The following is a 15,469-nucleotide window of genomic DNA, read 5'->3' on the forward strand; positions in this document are numbered from 1 at the left end:
AGACAAAGATGGGAAGTGAAGGGTTCGCAAACAAGAAAAAACAATTAGCACAAAATAAATCAGGTGGTGATATATTAAACATTTTACAGACACCAGAAATCAAACGCAAGGTAGATTTCAAGGTCAAATAAACAAGAGTCCACAGTAAAACATGGGCTCCACAAAGGGACAGAATAATGACAGTTCCTATAAATGTCTTTGTCGACCAGATAAATGGTCTCAGATTAAAACTTAAGAGTTTATCACTTTGAGTTTCCATCCTTTTCTTTTGTCCGAATTCAATCTAATTTCCATGCATAAACTCCTGCACATAAACTCCTATATGTTCTGTCTTATAAAGGATCTGTTATTGTCTATCCCAATTCTTTTAATAACTTATTGTAACTGCAATAGGTGATAGTCTCTGGAAGATGTTGTCTGTAATATTTCTGTCATTTTCATGGCTGTGCTCTTGATAATAAATACACTGATCTGAGGAGCTAAATATATTTTAATTACATTGACTGCTGACTCAATTAGCAACATGAAAGAGAGAGAAAGTGTTGGGCAGCATGTTTATGTCCAAGAGAAAGTTAGACAAGTCTCTGACACAGGAGACCAGTTTACTCCCTTTTGAGACTCTCATTGTCGTTTCTTTTAGCTGTGACAGCCCAAATGGTTTGTTTATTATCGAAACCATGATGACAATGATCCTCTAACCTTAATCAAACTCTTACTGCAAGACAAACAAGACTTTTTAATCTTAAAATGTTTTTTTCAGAGCTTGATCATGTGAAGGTAAAACCAAGATGCACGGACGATGGACCTCCAGAGGACCTCAAGTGTAAATGCAAAGACGCCCTCGAACAATATCCAATAATATTACACGTGACAGCAAGCAGCCATTTGGCTAGCAACCCTGTGAACCTCTCATCAGTCCTCACATTATTAACAGAGGACCAATCGAAAAGCAACAACCCAATGAAGCAGCGTCATGAAAACCATCTTCTTCTGTCTCTGCTGCTGTTGGATTGGACTCACACATGAGAGGACGATTTGATGTAAGATGGACAAAGTGACCAGATGGCCATTACTGGAAGGCGTAAATTGAGTCTACAGGTAATCACACTGTGACTGTTATATTACGGTTACCATGACGACTGGAGCTGCTGCACTGAATGGTTATGATTTTAATCGTGAAGACTGAAGCTGTCGGGCGAAGATGAGCTCCTTTGTCAGAATGAAGTTAAAAAGGTTAATAGTAATGAGGCAGAAAAAAAAAACCAGTATGTGGTAACAAGCTCTTGTTTTTCGTTCATTCCAAGCATTACTACTCTCTTAGCAGTTTGTAACGGGTTAGAAAATCTAAAAGTTAACTTTCTTTTTACGTAAAGCCAAATTCCACTTTTTGAATAAACATGGATTATGCAGCGTCTGGTTTCTATGCTCCGCATTTGTTGAGGTAGAACTTTTCTTTTATGTCGTTGATTCAGTTGAAGATTTCCCCAAAAAAGAATCTGTTCTCTCAGTATGTAATTTCCTAGTTTGATATTTGCCTTTTAATTAATCTTTTATTACCATTTATTACGCTAAACTGTTTTTTTATTCTTTTTTTTGATTTAGTCATTCTTTATTCTGTATTTGACTCTTATTTCCTTTTAAATGCTTATTTTTTTGTAATGTCTTTTGTTGCTTCAACAATTAGTTATGTAACATTTATATCTTATGTAAAGCAGTTTAAATTGCCTTATTGTTGAAATGTGATGTACAGATATACTTGCCTTGCCTTTGCCTTTATTTATGGTGGGGTTCTTTTTGTAATAACCCCTTTGATACAGACATTTTAATGGCAGTGGTGGAGCCTGTAATTTCTGTGCTGGATAAAGCAATAGATTGACACATTGATATGCGCCTCACATCGAAATGCTCACTCTTTGTACATTAGGGCTGTGATACTTAAGTCCTCATTTACACAGCCCCCTATTACTGATGCCTCAAATTACATGTGCTGAACTGGTTGACCAAGAGATGGACATTGATGCCGTCGATAATCAAACATGGTTAGTGGATAATTGAGACTAAGACGAGGCAGAAAATGTTTTTGCAACAATAAAAACTTTACTTTTTCTTCCTGTACTATTTGTGCTGAACTGGGGATGGAATCAGATCATGATCGACTGACTTAATTAAGGCTTTGAGATATTTTAATTATTGGCTGCCACCATGGTAACCACACGTGTTGCCAGATGAACAAAGATTGAACATCTTGATGGTTTATTTAAATATCACATCATCACAGTAGAGATTACTGGAAGGAAAGGCAGAACACATTTAATTATACAGTGCTCACACACACACACACATATATACATACATACACACACACACACAAATAAAAACAAATACAGACCTAAACAAATAAGAATTATATATTGCCTAGCCTAAAGCTGTGTATATTTTCTGATGTGCTTTAAAATCATATGTGTAAGTATTAACATATTAACACAAAGCAAAGTATAATTAACACATGAGCGTCAGGATTTTAGTAACTTTCAAAAAAAGTCAAAGATATGTTACATCACGTGTTTGTCACTTGTTGGTTTGTCAGATGTCTGAGAAATTTTTAGGTTGACTGATTTGATATTTCTGCTGCTGTGGAGGGTCCAGCCAGTGCTGCCGTCCAAATCAGGCTCCGGGGAGTCTTTTCTCTTTTGTTTCTTTACATCTGATCCCAAAGAAACTGTAGATTTGCCTCAGCATCACGTCGACAATCTCCTTCTCCTCTGAGGGCTTGAGGGTAAGAGAGGACAAGGGACAAATTCAGAGAGTATTTCCCAAAATGATGGCATATTAACATCTGAATGAAAAGCATCAGAGCTACACAAAGACAAGATTTGACTTTTTGTTTTGGTCTTCAAATCACGATTAGCTCCTTGACAATGTACTCACATTCAGAATCATACTTCTAATTTGGGTAATAACTTGTAATTATTTGCTCATAATGTTCAGAAAATGGTCGCAGCACCTTGAAAAACTTCTGTTTCTTTGTCTACTTTTCTGGTGCAGACGTCAGGAGGAGTCACGATGAAGCAGAGGAGAACTCGCACACGGAACAACAAGAGATTCAGACTGAAGTCTAAGAGTTGAAATGTCTATTATACACATATGGCAGGGCTGTGAAAAAGAATGTGTTTGAACTCCTTGCACTTTTGTATATTCTTGCTGTCCGTGCTGCACTGTAATACGAGCAATATAGATGATGAATTACAGTGTGAATCTTTTCTTTAAGTGTGTGAGTCCCCTTCTCCCGAATGCTGCAGCTCCTCTTTTCAGCCCCTGTTAGTTTTAGCTCCTTTCTCTGTAAGACACCCCCCCCCCCCCCCCCCCTCCTGATTGGACAGGTCTGTCTCTGATCTCTCTTTACCTGGTTTTATCATATACTTTCACACACCACATTTTATCACATGAGGAAAGGCCAATAAGCTGAAAAAGCATCAAATGTCTTGTTTAAATCCAAACTCCTGATAACGTTCACCTTGTGATTGAGCTGCTCTTGCTTAAACGCCACGAGGATGACTGTAATGAGCAGGTTGAGCACCACAAACGTCATGAACACGATACAGGAGCCGATGATCAGTCCACCAAGCACAGGGCTGTCGTCCAAAACCTGGCAAAGAGTAATCACACATTTTAAAGGGAAGCTGACCACATGAGTTCTATGATTTTTTGAGAAAGCAAAACATGTATGTGGTTAGATTGGGAAGAACTCACTCACCTCTCCGTAGTTAAAAATGCCCACCTGCAGGCAGATGATGGTGAGGAGAGCATCCCCCAGGGTTTTATAAGAGGAGATCTTCCAGCCGTAAATCACATTGCACTAGAAAAAGTAAAATGCTCACACCAGCAGGGGAATCAATCCTATTCATCAAGCTTCAGGTTTCATTAAACAGATCAGGCTGGAGACGATGGACTCAGATTCTTTCATTAGAATTTAAAACACTTCATTTACATATTGTCAATTTACCATAGAGTACTGCGAAAGATGAAATTAGATGATTTTATTCACGAATATATTAATGACGACTTCCCACTGCACCATCATCACTGTACTAGGACCCTGGTAAATCCTGGAGTCACTTGATGCACTCACCCAACTGTCTGTTGGTCTTCAGTAAAAACACCTAAACTGTGAGATGAGAACTGATTCTTAGAAATAAAATCGACCTTAAAAATATCTGAACCTTATTTGCCTAGTTCTGATAATGACTCAGACATGAGGAATGATTTTGATCATGTTTTGTTATTGCTACTTTCTCTCTTACTACCCGACAAATCCATCCTTATAATAGGTGCAGGTGCAACATGCTTTTAAAGAAAATGGGAAATTAAACGGACCGGTTTACTGATTATTAATTAAGAGGCTAAGTAAATACCTTTTATTGTTATTTATAAAACTACTAAAAGGGGATTACATCATGATAACAGAGCACTTGATCTTCATCCCCCTGTAATGAATGAGGAACGGAAAGGATGGTCTCACATCTCGGTTAATAGACCAGATACTCACGGCAATGGAATACGCTGTGAACATGATCACGATGACCACGAGGAGGCCGGAGATGTCGCCCCAGGCTCGCTGCAGCGTGGCGGTGACCATGTGCATCTTGGGGTTGAGTCTGAGCAGGTGCCACAGTTTCACCGTGGCGAGCAGCACCAGGAAGGCGATGAGATACTGAAGCACCGAGTCTGCCGAGGCCGTCTCGTAGAAGCTGGGAAATCTGTAAAAGGGGAAGTTCACATAAGCATAAGCAGTTTTGCAGTGGTTGCCGCTGGTTGAGATGGAGCTATTAGCTACTTTATTAAAAAGGTCCAACATGAGGGTCAGGCCCCTTTTTATTGGGTCATAATGTGAATCTGAGGGGAGGAACGTGTAGACTTTGACCTTACTTAACACTCAAACTTTTACTAAAGTAATGTGTGGTTGAGTTTTGAACTCGCTGACACTTGAACCAAAGCAAAGAGCACCAGCTAGTAACTCCTATGAGAAATACTTGAATTATAATGTTAACCATTTATACTTTTATTTAATATCTAAAACTAAAGGGAGCCGATAAACACGTATTTCCCAGAAGGTAGTGAAAGAATAAAGTAGCACAGTTTGAAAATGCTCAAACTTATGATGTAAGCAAAAAAGATAATGAAGTAAAACCAAAATTGAAATAGGTTAGCGATAATCAAACTGGAGATCAGAAAAAAACAAATATGTCTTATCTAACCACAACATGAAGCACACCACACAGCCTCTACATTTCTGAAAGTGTTGATATGACATTTGATTTCCAAGCCCCACAGTCTAAAGATGATTAAAGGCTGGTCTCACTGGTCTTTGTGGTTTTGGTAGTAGGTCATATCACGGTCTCCGAGCAGGGTCCTCTTGATGAAAACAGCTAAGGCGCTCAAGCTCAATAAGATGATGGACAGCTCCAGGAGGTTCCACTTGCTGCTGAAGTAAGTCCACCGCTGTTGCTTCATTAATTTGCCCTTCCAGCATAAAAAAAAATTACCATCAGTCTTGAATATATATATATATATATATATATATACATAATCTTCGTTATTGAATATAACATTTATAGTCCAGTACATTCAGAAAATGTAATCACTGTCCGGGCTGCAAGGACGGAGACACTTCAGTCTCAGAAATAAACGATAGTAGTGAACACTCATGAACATTGATCCAAATGGTCATGGAGAGAGCTGATTCACTGCTGTACTATTAAAACATTTATACAAGACAATCACATTGCAGAGACAGATTAATGGAATTACAGCCTCGCAACAATATTAACTTCATCATTAAGGCATTATTATTACATTTGTTGGATATTTTTTATGTAATTAAACAACTTGCAAGTCACACCGATGTTAAAGTTGTATAAAGTGTATCTATGAGAAGCACGCTCCCTTCAAATCTCAGGTGACAGACCACTGGGTGCATGTGAAAACACTAATGAGGCCTGTGTGCGCATTCTGCAGTAAGTCTGAGCTTGAGATTCCCTCAGAGAATAAATAAACTTCCTTGAAGTTGAGATGCTTGGAGAACAAACAGATCCTCCCGCCTACGACCCTGTCACAGCAATGTCAGAGTTTACCTGCACGAACACGTAATAGATGATGAAAAGCAAGTATATGATCTCTGCAGCCATGACGAAGATGTAGAGGCTTCCAGTGGACTGGTAGAGACGGACACTCTGCAGCTCGCTGTGGAACTGAAACGCCCCTAAATATCAATAAGAAAAGATTTATTATGATCAACACTTAGCGAGTTCTACCTCGATTTTTTCATGTTTCATTAAACATTTTGTGCAATCTTGCAGCTTTGATCATAAACAGCTCAGTCACAATCAGCAAGCAGAAATGCATGACTCAGCGAGAGCAAACTAAGCATTTACACATCTTAATACACATCCTGCCCCTCTGTCACTTCCCCTTCACAGCCGTCCATTTCATATGCATTGACTATAGTGATTGTAAACATATATTTACATTTATTTTACTGTTAACATGTTTTCAGAAAATTTGAATTCCTCTACATCTTGGCTGAATTTTTCTTCTTTGAAACGGCTGCTGCATAACGATTGTTTTGTTTTATTCTTGATTTTACTTGTGTTTAAAGTCTTTAAACTGAAGTGCTTTTACTTTTCTAAAGACAGGGTTGGTTGGTTCTCTGATTGTGATTTTATTTACAATTCTTAAAGCTCTTTTTTAAGGTGTTAATATTTCGCCCACACGTCCAAACACATATGTGATATATACATTCTCAAACTCACCAACAGCTGCAGTCTCCAGTAAGAGAGTCACGATGCAGAAGAGGTTGACGTTGGCGTTATAGATGGTGAACTCTACAAAGAATGCCCGTGTGTACGTGTCCAGCCATTTGTTCCTGAACAGATACTCGATGGTTCTGTGAATCAAGAACACAAGGATGTTTTTAACTGCTTGGTAAACTATTGGTGATCAAATGATGTGTTTTATATTATCTTTGTTAATCAACACAATACATATGCATCTATGGATATTGATTTGACATTTACCCCGCCCCTTTTCTGTGACATCCCCCCCAATGGAGTCATGTGATTTCAGTCACACAAGATTCTGTTAGAACCAGAAATCTGGAGCTTAGTTCTCCCACGTTATCCAAATTCACCCTATATGTTGCTTTCGTCAATCTGAGGGTCATTGTTTCTCCTGTCAGTATATTCCCGTTTGTTAACTTACCTGCTGGCATTTTTTAAATCAGGGCCAAGCACCGCTACAAAGCCACCCCCCCTGTAAAGCACCATTTTGCTCCACACCGGGTAGGACCTGAGCTGGGCCTGTGTCTGGTACGTCCAGGGGCTGGGGGTGCTCAGCGTGTTGTTATCCACCACAGACCGGTTCCACCCAGAGTCATAGGAGTCCATGTCCTCCACCTCCCATGAATACGGTGCTTGGCAGTCCGGCACCAGATGCAGCATGGAGCCTGCGATCTGACAGGAGCTCTTCTGCACTCTCAGTTGACGAAGACGAGTGTTTCCCACCAGCTTCGAGTTTCCATCCGTGATAAATCCTAGAACAGAGCATTTTACAGTTTCTCTTTAGTCTCTGTAGGTCACACAGTTTGTCAGTGACTCATACACTTTGTAATGAGAGCCTGAACACACAAATATCTTCATAGAACTGATGCAATAGTGGATCAACTTTACACAGCACAAAGTGATGAGTTATTTAAAAATCTGCTTATGTTGACACAGTGATAGAAACACAAGCACAAGGTTTAGCTCAACACTCACAAATGTATTCATAGTCGTACAAACAAATGTGCATAGGAATCTGGCTGGACGCTATTCATCTTGAAGTGAAACATAGAATACAAGATTTACCAAGACAGCATTTGTAAAACATCAAAGTTCAAACCGTTCTATGCAGCGCTGACATAACATTGTGGCTGAAAGGATAAAAACAGAAGAGCCTGTTTCTTATATCCTCTGCAGTGGGGACACACTTTGTACCTGGATGAACTCCAAAGAGGTTACTGAGCAGGGACGTGTTGGCCCAAGTGAACACGTCCCTGAGACTCATGCTTTGTGAGGTGTTTGGACTGAAGCTGTTCCTGATGTGCTTGTTCAGGTGGAAGGCATTGGGATCCCTCTGGCCGTACGCCACCAGCAGCAGCATCCAAAGGAAGCCTGTGTAGACTGAATCACACAACGCAACAAAGTCAATCATTGTAGATCGGCTTATTTACCATCCAAGTAAAGGGCCTGGGCCGATTTTGTGTTATTTGCATGAATAGTATGTTTGCTTCACTTTGCATGGTGGTTTTCCTCGTGCGCATATTTGTTAACCTGGCCGAGCTTCCTGTTGGTTTGGATTGTTTAGGTGATCCCTTAGTGGAATGAGTTCAGAGATGGTGTCCTTATAAGAGATACAAAAAAGCCAGCTGGGCTGTTCAAATGTGTGTCCTCTGTATATGCAAGCATCTAAATGTATCTTGTTTTTCAGCTATTCACTCTTCAGGCTGCAAAACTGTAGGACACACACGTTCGAGTTCTCAAGTTCAAGTTCAAAGCGTTTATTGTTGTGTGCAGAGTCCTGTACAATGAAATTCATTATCTGCCTTCCACGATGAATACCGTGCTTTTAAGAGTTATACAAAATATCGAGGTTAGAAGAATATAAAAAAATGAATATGTTCAATAGAATATTGGGACAATGTAGTGCCATAGAGTGCAGCACACAGTACACATGAACTTATTGAGTATACAGTTGCATCTTTTTTTTTTTCTTTCAATCTTTTATGACTGGATACTTTGGTTAAACTCAAGCAAATATTTGGCAACTCAGACAAAGGGGGCAGATGAGCAGTTGCCCGGACAACTAAATCCTATGCTGTGCACATCCGTGCCCATTGTGATGAAACATATCAGTGTTCCTGCTTACTGAAAATCTCTCGGAAGAGGGCAAAGGCTTTCTGCTCAATTATCTTGATCCTTTTCATCCTCTCAACGTCTCCAGGAGGAGGCGGCTCGTAAAGACTCCTGTCCTGTCGGATCGTTTGTTGGTCTTTACACTCGCCTGTGGGGAAGGAGATGTTTTTTTTTTAAACCAGGACATTTAAGATCATCTTTCGCTCAAAGTCTGAGACCAAGAAATTATATAGTGGGTCATTTTCTTTTACCTGCTTTTGAGTCAAATGCCACATTTTGAATGTCTTCCTCGTCAACTTTCTTTATGACGAGTGCAAAGTAGGCTGCAAGACACAGCACCTGTAGTGAGAGGCAAGAACATGAGAGAATACAAAGGCTTTCAGAGTGAGCCGTGTCGGGTAGGTCACCAAGTCAAGCTCAGCCACATCCTGCAGCTGACAGCAGCAGATCGATGCCGGACCACACCAGCTCATATAATTGGTTTCCTTGAATGCATTCTGTTCCTGCTTCAACTGCAACGCCTCTTCACAAACAGCCGTAACCACATCTGAGAGGCGTCTGATGAGAAACCCCCAAAAAACACATTTTGCGACTGTGGAGAGAAGAAACTCCCTCATTAACTGGACACAGCATCCAGCAAACCAGCAACGGGTTGGGGGTGAGCAGAGAAAAAATGGGGATAAGAGGAAAGGAGGCTGGAAAAAAGGTGAAAGAAAAGGGTTGGGAAGAAACAGATGTGTGACAGTTTTATCTCTATCAGACTGGTTGTTATATTGAACATAAAAGCGATATTTAAAGATGTAAGGATGTTATGACAGAAGCGCCAGTATATCATAAACTTTGTCTTTGAGTACAGTATCAGATCTGGATGCTGCTGGGCTCTTTTATCTGCTGCTTTCCATCCCAGCCTTTCCCTGAAGAACATGGAGGTTTGCTCTCGCTGCCTTAGGCTTTCATATTTGCACGAGGAAGAGCAGGAAGGTCCCAGAACAGAGATGTATCCCCAAATGATATTTATTTCAGTTATTTGAGAGTGGTCTTGACTGAATCTAGAAAACTCACATAGAAGTAACAATTTTTAAATTTCTAAAGGTGCGCGGTTATGCTGAGGAGGAGAAGATTTGTTCTTTTCTCACCTTCAGTGGCTGAATGATGAGGATGCTCTGAAAGAAGGACACGATCATTGACACCAACCAGCTGCAGGAACGTTCCTTCCCAAATTTCAAACCATAAAGCATCGTGTAAAATCCTGCCACGCAACTGGTAGCTATCACGAGCAGCCAGCCGACAAAGATGAACCACCAGGGCAGCCCTCCATGACAGCAGCCCTTCTTCTTCTGATCGTCTCCACTGGTGCTGTCTGCAGGACTCAACCTGTATGTGAGAGTAGAAGAAAAGCATTCACTTAAACACAGCTTTATAATTACTGGAGTTGAGTCTTTACTATCGTGCAATTAACTCTGATGATTTCACTTCAGGCATGATGAGGCCTAACACTTCACATGTGATATCAATATTATATTATTATGTATGAACTAAACAGAAAAGGAAATAGATGATTATATATTATACGAAATTTTAAGCCCATCACTCACACACAGTTTTCTTCCATGAATTATTCAATATTTAGGGAAATATTATTCACTGTCTTGCTGGGGGGGACAGGAGAAGATAGACACTGTATCTGTATGAGCCACTTTGCAAAACTTTGAAATATGCGAGACAAAACTAATCTATCATAGCAACAGTTTGAAGACATTAGGATCAAACTTAATTGGGATAAATGTATTCATAAACTGCAAACGCACACACACGCACACACACACGCGGCAGTAAATCTAATGCACATTAACTTTTCTTGAAATCACAAACAAAGAAACTTTTTTAGAGTTATCGCCATTACCCGTTGCCTGTGATTGATGAACTATGATAGAACAACATAATTAGAATTAATATACAAAAAAGAAAGCAAATAAAAATTAATTTTGTGACGTTTAAGTCAAAACACACACTAACACGTGCAGTTCCACACGTGTGGTCTTTTTAATGAGTGAACTCAGTACTTGTTTTGGACGAGTTCATCTGGGCCGATGCTGCTGGATGCGAGGAGCTGATCTTCAAGGAAGACCTTCATGCCCTGGACCTGCTGCAGAGCCCGGCTGTAGCTGTGTGGGCTCGGGAAGCCTGACGAGCCCAGCAGGCCCAGCTTCCTGTCGATGTGGCACATCTGCCTGTACAGATACTGGGTTCTGTTGCTCTTCTGAACGCCCTCCACGTCGATCACAGGGTGCACACTACCCCCGCTTTCTGAATCTGTAAATACCAAAGAATTATGTTTTTTAATTAGTTATCTTCGTCGACGCTGAAGGCATTTCTGCAACATGGAGGCTGTTGTGATCACTCTGTGGCGTTTGTCTCTTTGAGTGAACTTCCCAGTCTCAGTTCTCAGTTTTTCTCCAGCTGTAGTTTTCTGAGTTTGATCTGTTCACCCATTGTTTACATGATCTTTTATTTTCTGCATCCCCCGCAGCAGACCAAAATTATCAACGCTTCCACAACTCGCTTGGACACTTTGGACCATATACTTTATATATAAAGATCAGAAATCCTTCTATTTATGCCGGCTTGTTTTGTTTCTTATACTCATCATCTGAGAAGCAGTGAATAGAAAACTGTTTAAAGTTTCACTTGTTGTGAAAAGTCCAAGCCACGTTCATGGTGTTAACTGTACTACAACTGAATGTTTGAACTTTATTTGAAACTCTCAATCTAAACTTCCCAAACTCATGGAATTAAAGCAAAATAAAAAATGAAAATGGTTCATTTTAAACTAAATGAACAAGTGCTGCTCTTCTAGAAAACTAAAATATGTGCACCTCCTCATATTAATTATGATAGAGAACCATAACTGCTTACCATTTGTATTCTATGAAGCTTTGACAGTGCTTGTGTGGTTAAGAGTCATCGATGTGTGGTTATTGAATGATACCACTTTGTGTCTCTGTTACTACACCTTGTACTCATATTCATAAAAAGATATAAATATTTTTGAATATGATACATACACATGATTGAAGCTTCCTAGCAATTAGATATATAGCTCAGTTGTCAGATAAGCTGACATTCCTGGCCGATGAGAGGAGATGTTAACTTGGAGACCGCACAGGACTCCAGCTGTTTATAACATCCTCCATGCAGGCAGAGCAATCAAACCAGCTATGTGTCCACTATCCACAGCGGAGCCCACCTGGTTCCTGAGGCTGAGTGACGTCGGGAGCAATCTCGGTCCTCGACTCTGCGCCGTCACCGGTTTTATAAATCTGGCTGATGTAATCCTTCACCACAGAAAGGAGAGCATTGATGTCAGCTTGTTGTCCAGGCCCAAGCTCGGACTTTGCAGATGGGATGTTGCTTTTCATGCTCTTGGAGAATGAGCGGACTATTCTCGTTATGTCCTGGGTAAGAGAGAAATGTAAAAGAAAAAAAGGAAATGACACTATACAAGATATGAGACTGTATTTGAGATCTCACTGTTGTGAAGGATAGGCTCATAGGTGCTGCTGGATTAGCACCTACCTTGGTGATAGTGTCTAAAGTGACTTGGCCATTCATCTCGGTAGAGGCGGTCTGTGAGCAGCTGGCTTCCGGTTTTTCTGCTCTGCGTTTGCAGCACGGCGTCTCGCAAGGACGAGTGTTTCTGAAGATGCCAACGATGAGGATGTTCACTGGAAACATGATGAGCGAACTCTGAACTCCAATCATGAACTGCTGCCACGTGAACTCAAACTGACCTGCAAAGACCAGAGACAGCCAATCAGAGAGAGAGGGAGAGAAAGAACTGGGACTGGAGGTGCACGTTAACGTGGACAAAACATATAGTGGTTGGTTCTATATGTAACCCTCATGAAATCATGGCTACGTACTAACCTCAGGAGTAGTAAAACTCCTTACCCAAAGGGGGCTCAATATGTGTTCCGTTCAAGGGAACTCCCCACGAATAAGAAAGATTTTCTCATGACACCTTTAGAGAGAGAAGCTCCCGGATTTCGACGTCCAACTTGAGTGTCAACTGAAGTGATTCCATAGTTTTCTGATACTGAAAACTCTGATTGTTTTTTTTTATGCACACTAGAAGAATCGGAATCCTGTGAATCTGAATGCTGAGATGGCGAGCTAAACCCAGATCGTGAAATGCGGTGTGGCCAAGCGTATGATCCAGCTCGAACCTGATTCGTTTATCGAGACGACATCAGACCCCAGTCCTGCCCGTCAGGTAGAAAGATAGTACCGGGTTAGAGATACAGTACACATAAAGACCTGGACCAGAACGGAACCGGTTGAACTTTCGAGCACACACTATTCAGGGAATGAACTGACTATATCCTGGGAACTGTATATACACACACACTGAAAGGACTGAATTATTTTACAAGAATTATATAATTTACTGTTCTTTTTATTTTATTTTGTTTTATATTGTGATTGTTACATGACTGATTGTGAATCAATAAACTGGTAATTTGTTCAACTTCTTCTTTGACATAAGCCTACCTGTCCTTCAAATCTAGGTAGAAATTTAGTGCTTTTTCTAATACTAGCCCAAGACAAGTGCTACATATAGTTTAAAAACAGTTGTGGAAGCAACTTTACAAGAACTTAAAGTTGAGAACACAAGAGACAACTGAGGATTTATAGCACACTGGATATTTTTTCCTGGGATAAATTGAGCTGTAATGATAGTGTGCAGTACCCAGGTCCATGGTCTGCTCAGACGGGTCGGTCGGGATGCCGTAGAACATAATGCTGGTCAGCATGGTGCAAAGCAGCAGGGAGAAACAGCAGGACACTCTCTGCACACAAGTGAAGGTGCTGCTCGGCGGACGGCTGATCACAGAGTACCAGAGGTGTCCGTCGCTCAAATCCTTTGTCGTCTTCATATAGAACAAATTACTGGAAGAGAAAAGCAACAAGGGGGACATGGTGTGGAGAAACAATATGATTATCCCACATGAACTGCTAATTGAGGATGGATTAGTTTTACATTTTAATCTCCTGTCAGGTTATTGTGTTGCTGTTAAACCTCGGCGTTGAGTCAAAGCTATTTAAAAAGAGAAACTAATCCTCTGCAATCACCGCCTCACTGCGTCGGCTGACTCAGCTGGGATGAGAGGCAAGTGACAGTTTTAATTCCATTTAATTTCATAAACTGCAGTTGAGTTCACATACATTAATGAAGCTAAATATAAAAAAAATACACACAGCAGACTGCAGCCTGTAAGTTTGCTGCTTACGCTTAAAGTTTGAGTTTAAGTGTTAAGCCCTTTGCAAACTAGACGCCTCTTTTTATGTGTGAATAATTCACAACTTTTCACACCACTGACAGAATTTATTCAGGCGATATAGCAGCCTATATTTATTTTAAACAGAGGTCAGAGTCCCAAGGTTTTATTTCTGACACATACACGTCAGAAAGACTGCTCCTGACAACATCACATTTTGAAGCGCTAGCAGGAGAACAAATTACTCCTCCACCCAGTCTCATATGCAGTTTATGGGTTGATTTATTTATTAATATATTTGCTCACATATTTCTATTTTTTACAGTGTAATAAAAAAGCTAGCTATCCCAGCGTCAGCCAACTGCCTGACGCCCTTTCTGAAATGTGAAATCATCATCGCTAGATTTAGACTGAATCTTTCTCTGTGTAATTAATTTGCTTAATTGCATCACGCTTAATGTGAATCCGCATTTTTGAGGTTCTTAGAAAATAAATGGTTATGTTACAACAACACTGGCTCTTTGAAAGTTGTATTTTTTTGTTTCAGTGGATTTTGGTGGTGGCACTGAGGTGCACTAGATTGAACCGTATCCTCGCTGCAGGAGGTCAGGAGTTCGTCTCTGGAGTTTGCATCTTCTCCCTGTGAGCTATGGTTTCCTCCCACAGTCTTGTGTCCTGGGTCATATATGTCAGCACATGCATTTCTATGTTAAAGGGGATTTATTCCAGTTTCCTTGTAAATAACAATTTACTCGTCTCCCTTTGAATATTTCTGCTGCTCAGACCTTACATGTCTAGTAATTGCTCAATTAAAAAACATCTCTGTCCCCCTCATGGTTTTCAACATTTGAGTTTTCAACATTTGAGCATGTGGGAAAGTTGCCAGTAGTCAAAATAGAATTACGGCAATTAACTTTAATTTGATGGTCTCTATATTGAAATGAAAAACACCTCTCTGGGTTGCACATTCAGCCTGTAGACTTGCTTGTGTTTGTTTGTGTGTGTGTTTGTGTGTTATTTTGATGCCCATGCACCTCAAAGTGTAACTCTTACCTGAAACTCTTCAAATCTGTCTCTGTGGAGACAGGGACAACTTTATCAAGGGAACAATCTCCCATGTCTATGGCCAACCAGGAGTTACACAGAAAATGCCATTTCTGGTCCGTCTGTCCATCCTGCACCATGACATGGCCGACATACCTGAGGAGAAGCAGTCAGTATAATAATTATAGTAGGTTGAAC

General features: G+C 40.4%; 1 protein-coding gene across 1 annotated transcript in view; it reads right to left on the minus strand.

Annotated features, from left to right (window-relative positions):
- Positions 1-2,664: 2,664 nt before the first annotated feature.
- LOC133021287 (polycystin-1-like protein 2) overlaps positions 2,665-15,469 on the minus strand; it is a 30,460-nt gene continuing 17,655 nt past the window's right edge. Inside the window, 17 exon segments of the mRNA XM_061088070.1 lie at positions 2,665-2,769; positions 3,515-3,646; positions 3,755-3,856; positions 4,547-4,757; positions 5,360-5,520; positions 6,132-6,259; positions 6,810-6,943; positions 7,258-7,588; positions 8,031-8,216; positions 8,962-9,084; positions 9,167-9,287; positions 10,085-10,322; positions 11,012-11,261; positions 12,196-12,403; positions 12,525-12,739; positions 13,699-13,898; positions 15,281-15,427. Coding sequence (XP_060944053.1) covers positions 2,665-2,769; positions 3,515-3,646; positions 3,755-3,856; positions 4,547-4,757; positions 5,360-5,520; positions 6,132-6,259; positions 6,810-6,943; positions 7,258-7,588; positions 8,031-8,216; positions 8,962-9,084; positions 9,167-9,287; positions 10,085-10,322; positions 11,012-11,261; positions 12,196-12,403; positions 12,525-12,739; positions 13,699-13,898; positions 15,281-15,427 — 2,992 coding nt within the window.

This window comes from Limanda limanda, chromosome 16 (assembly GCF_963576545.1).
Source record: "Limanda limanda chromosome 16, fLimLim1.1, whole genome shotgun sequence".
In the NCBI taxonomy this organism is placed as follows: Eukaryota; Metazoa; Chordata; class Actinopteri; order Pleuronectiformes; family Pleuronectidae; genus Limanda; species Limanda limanda.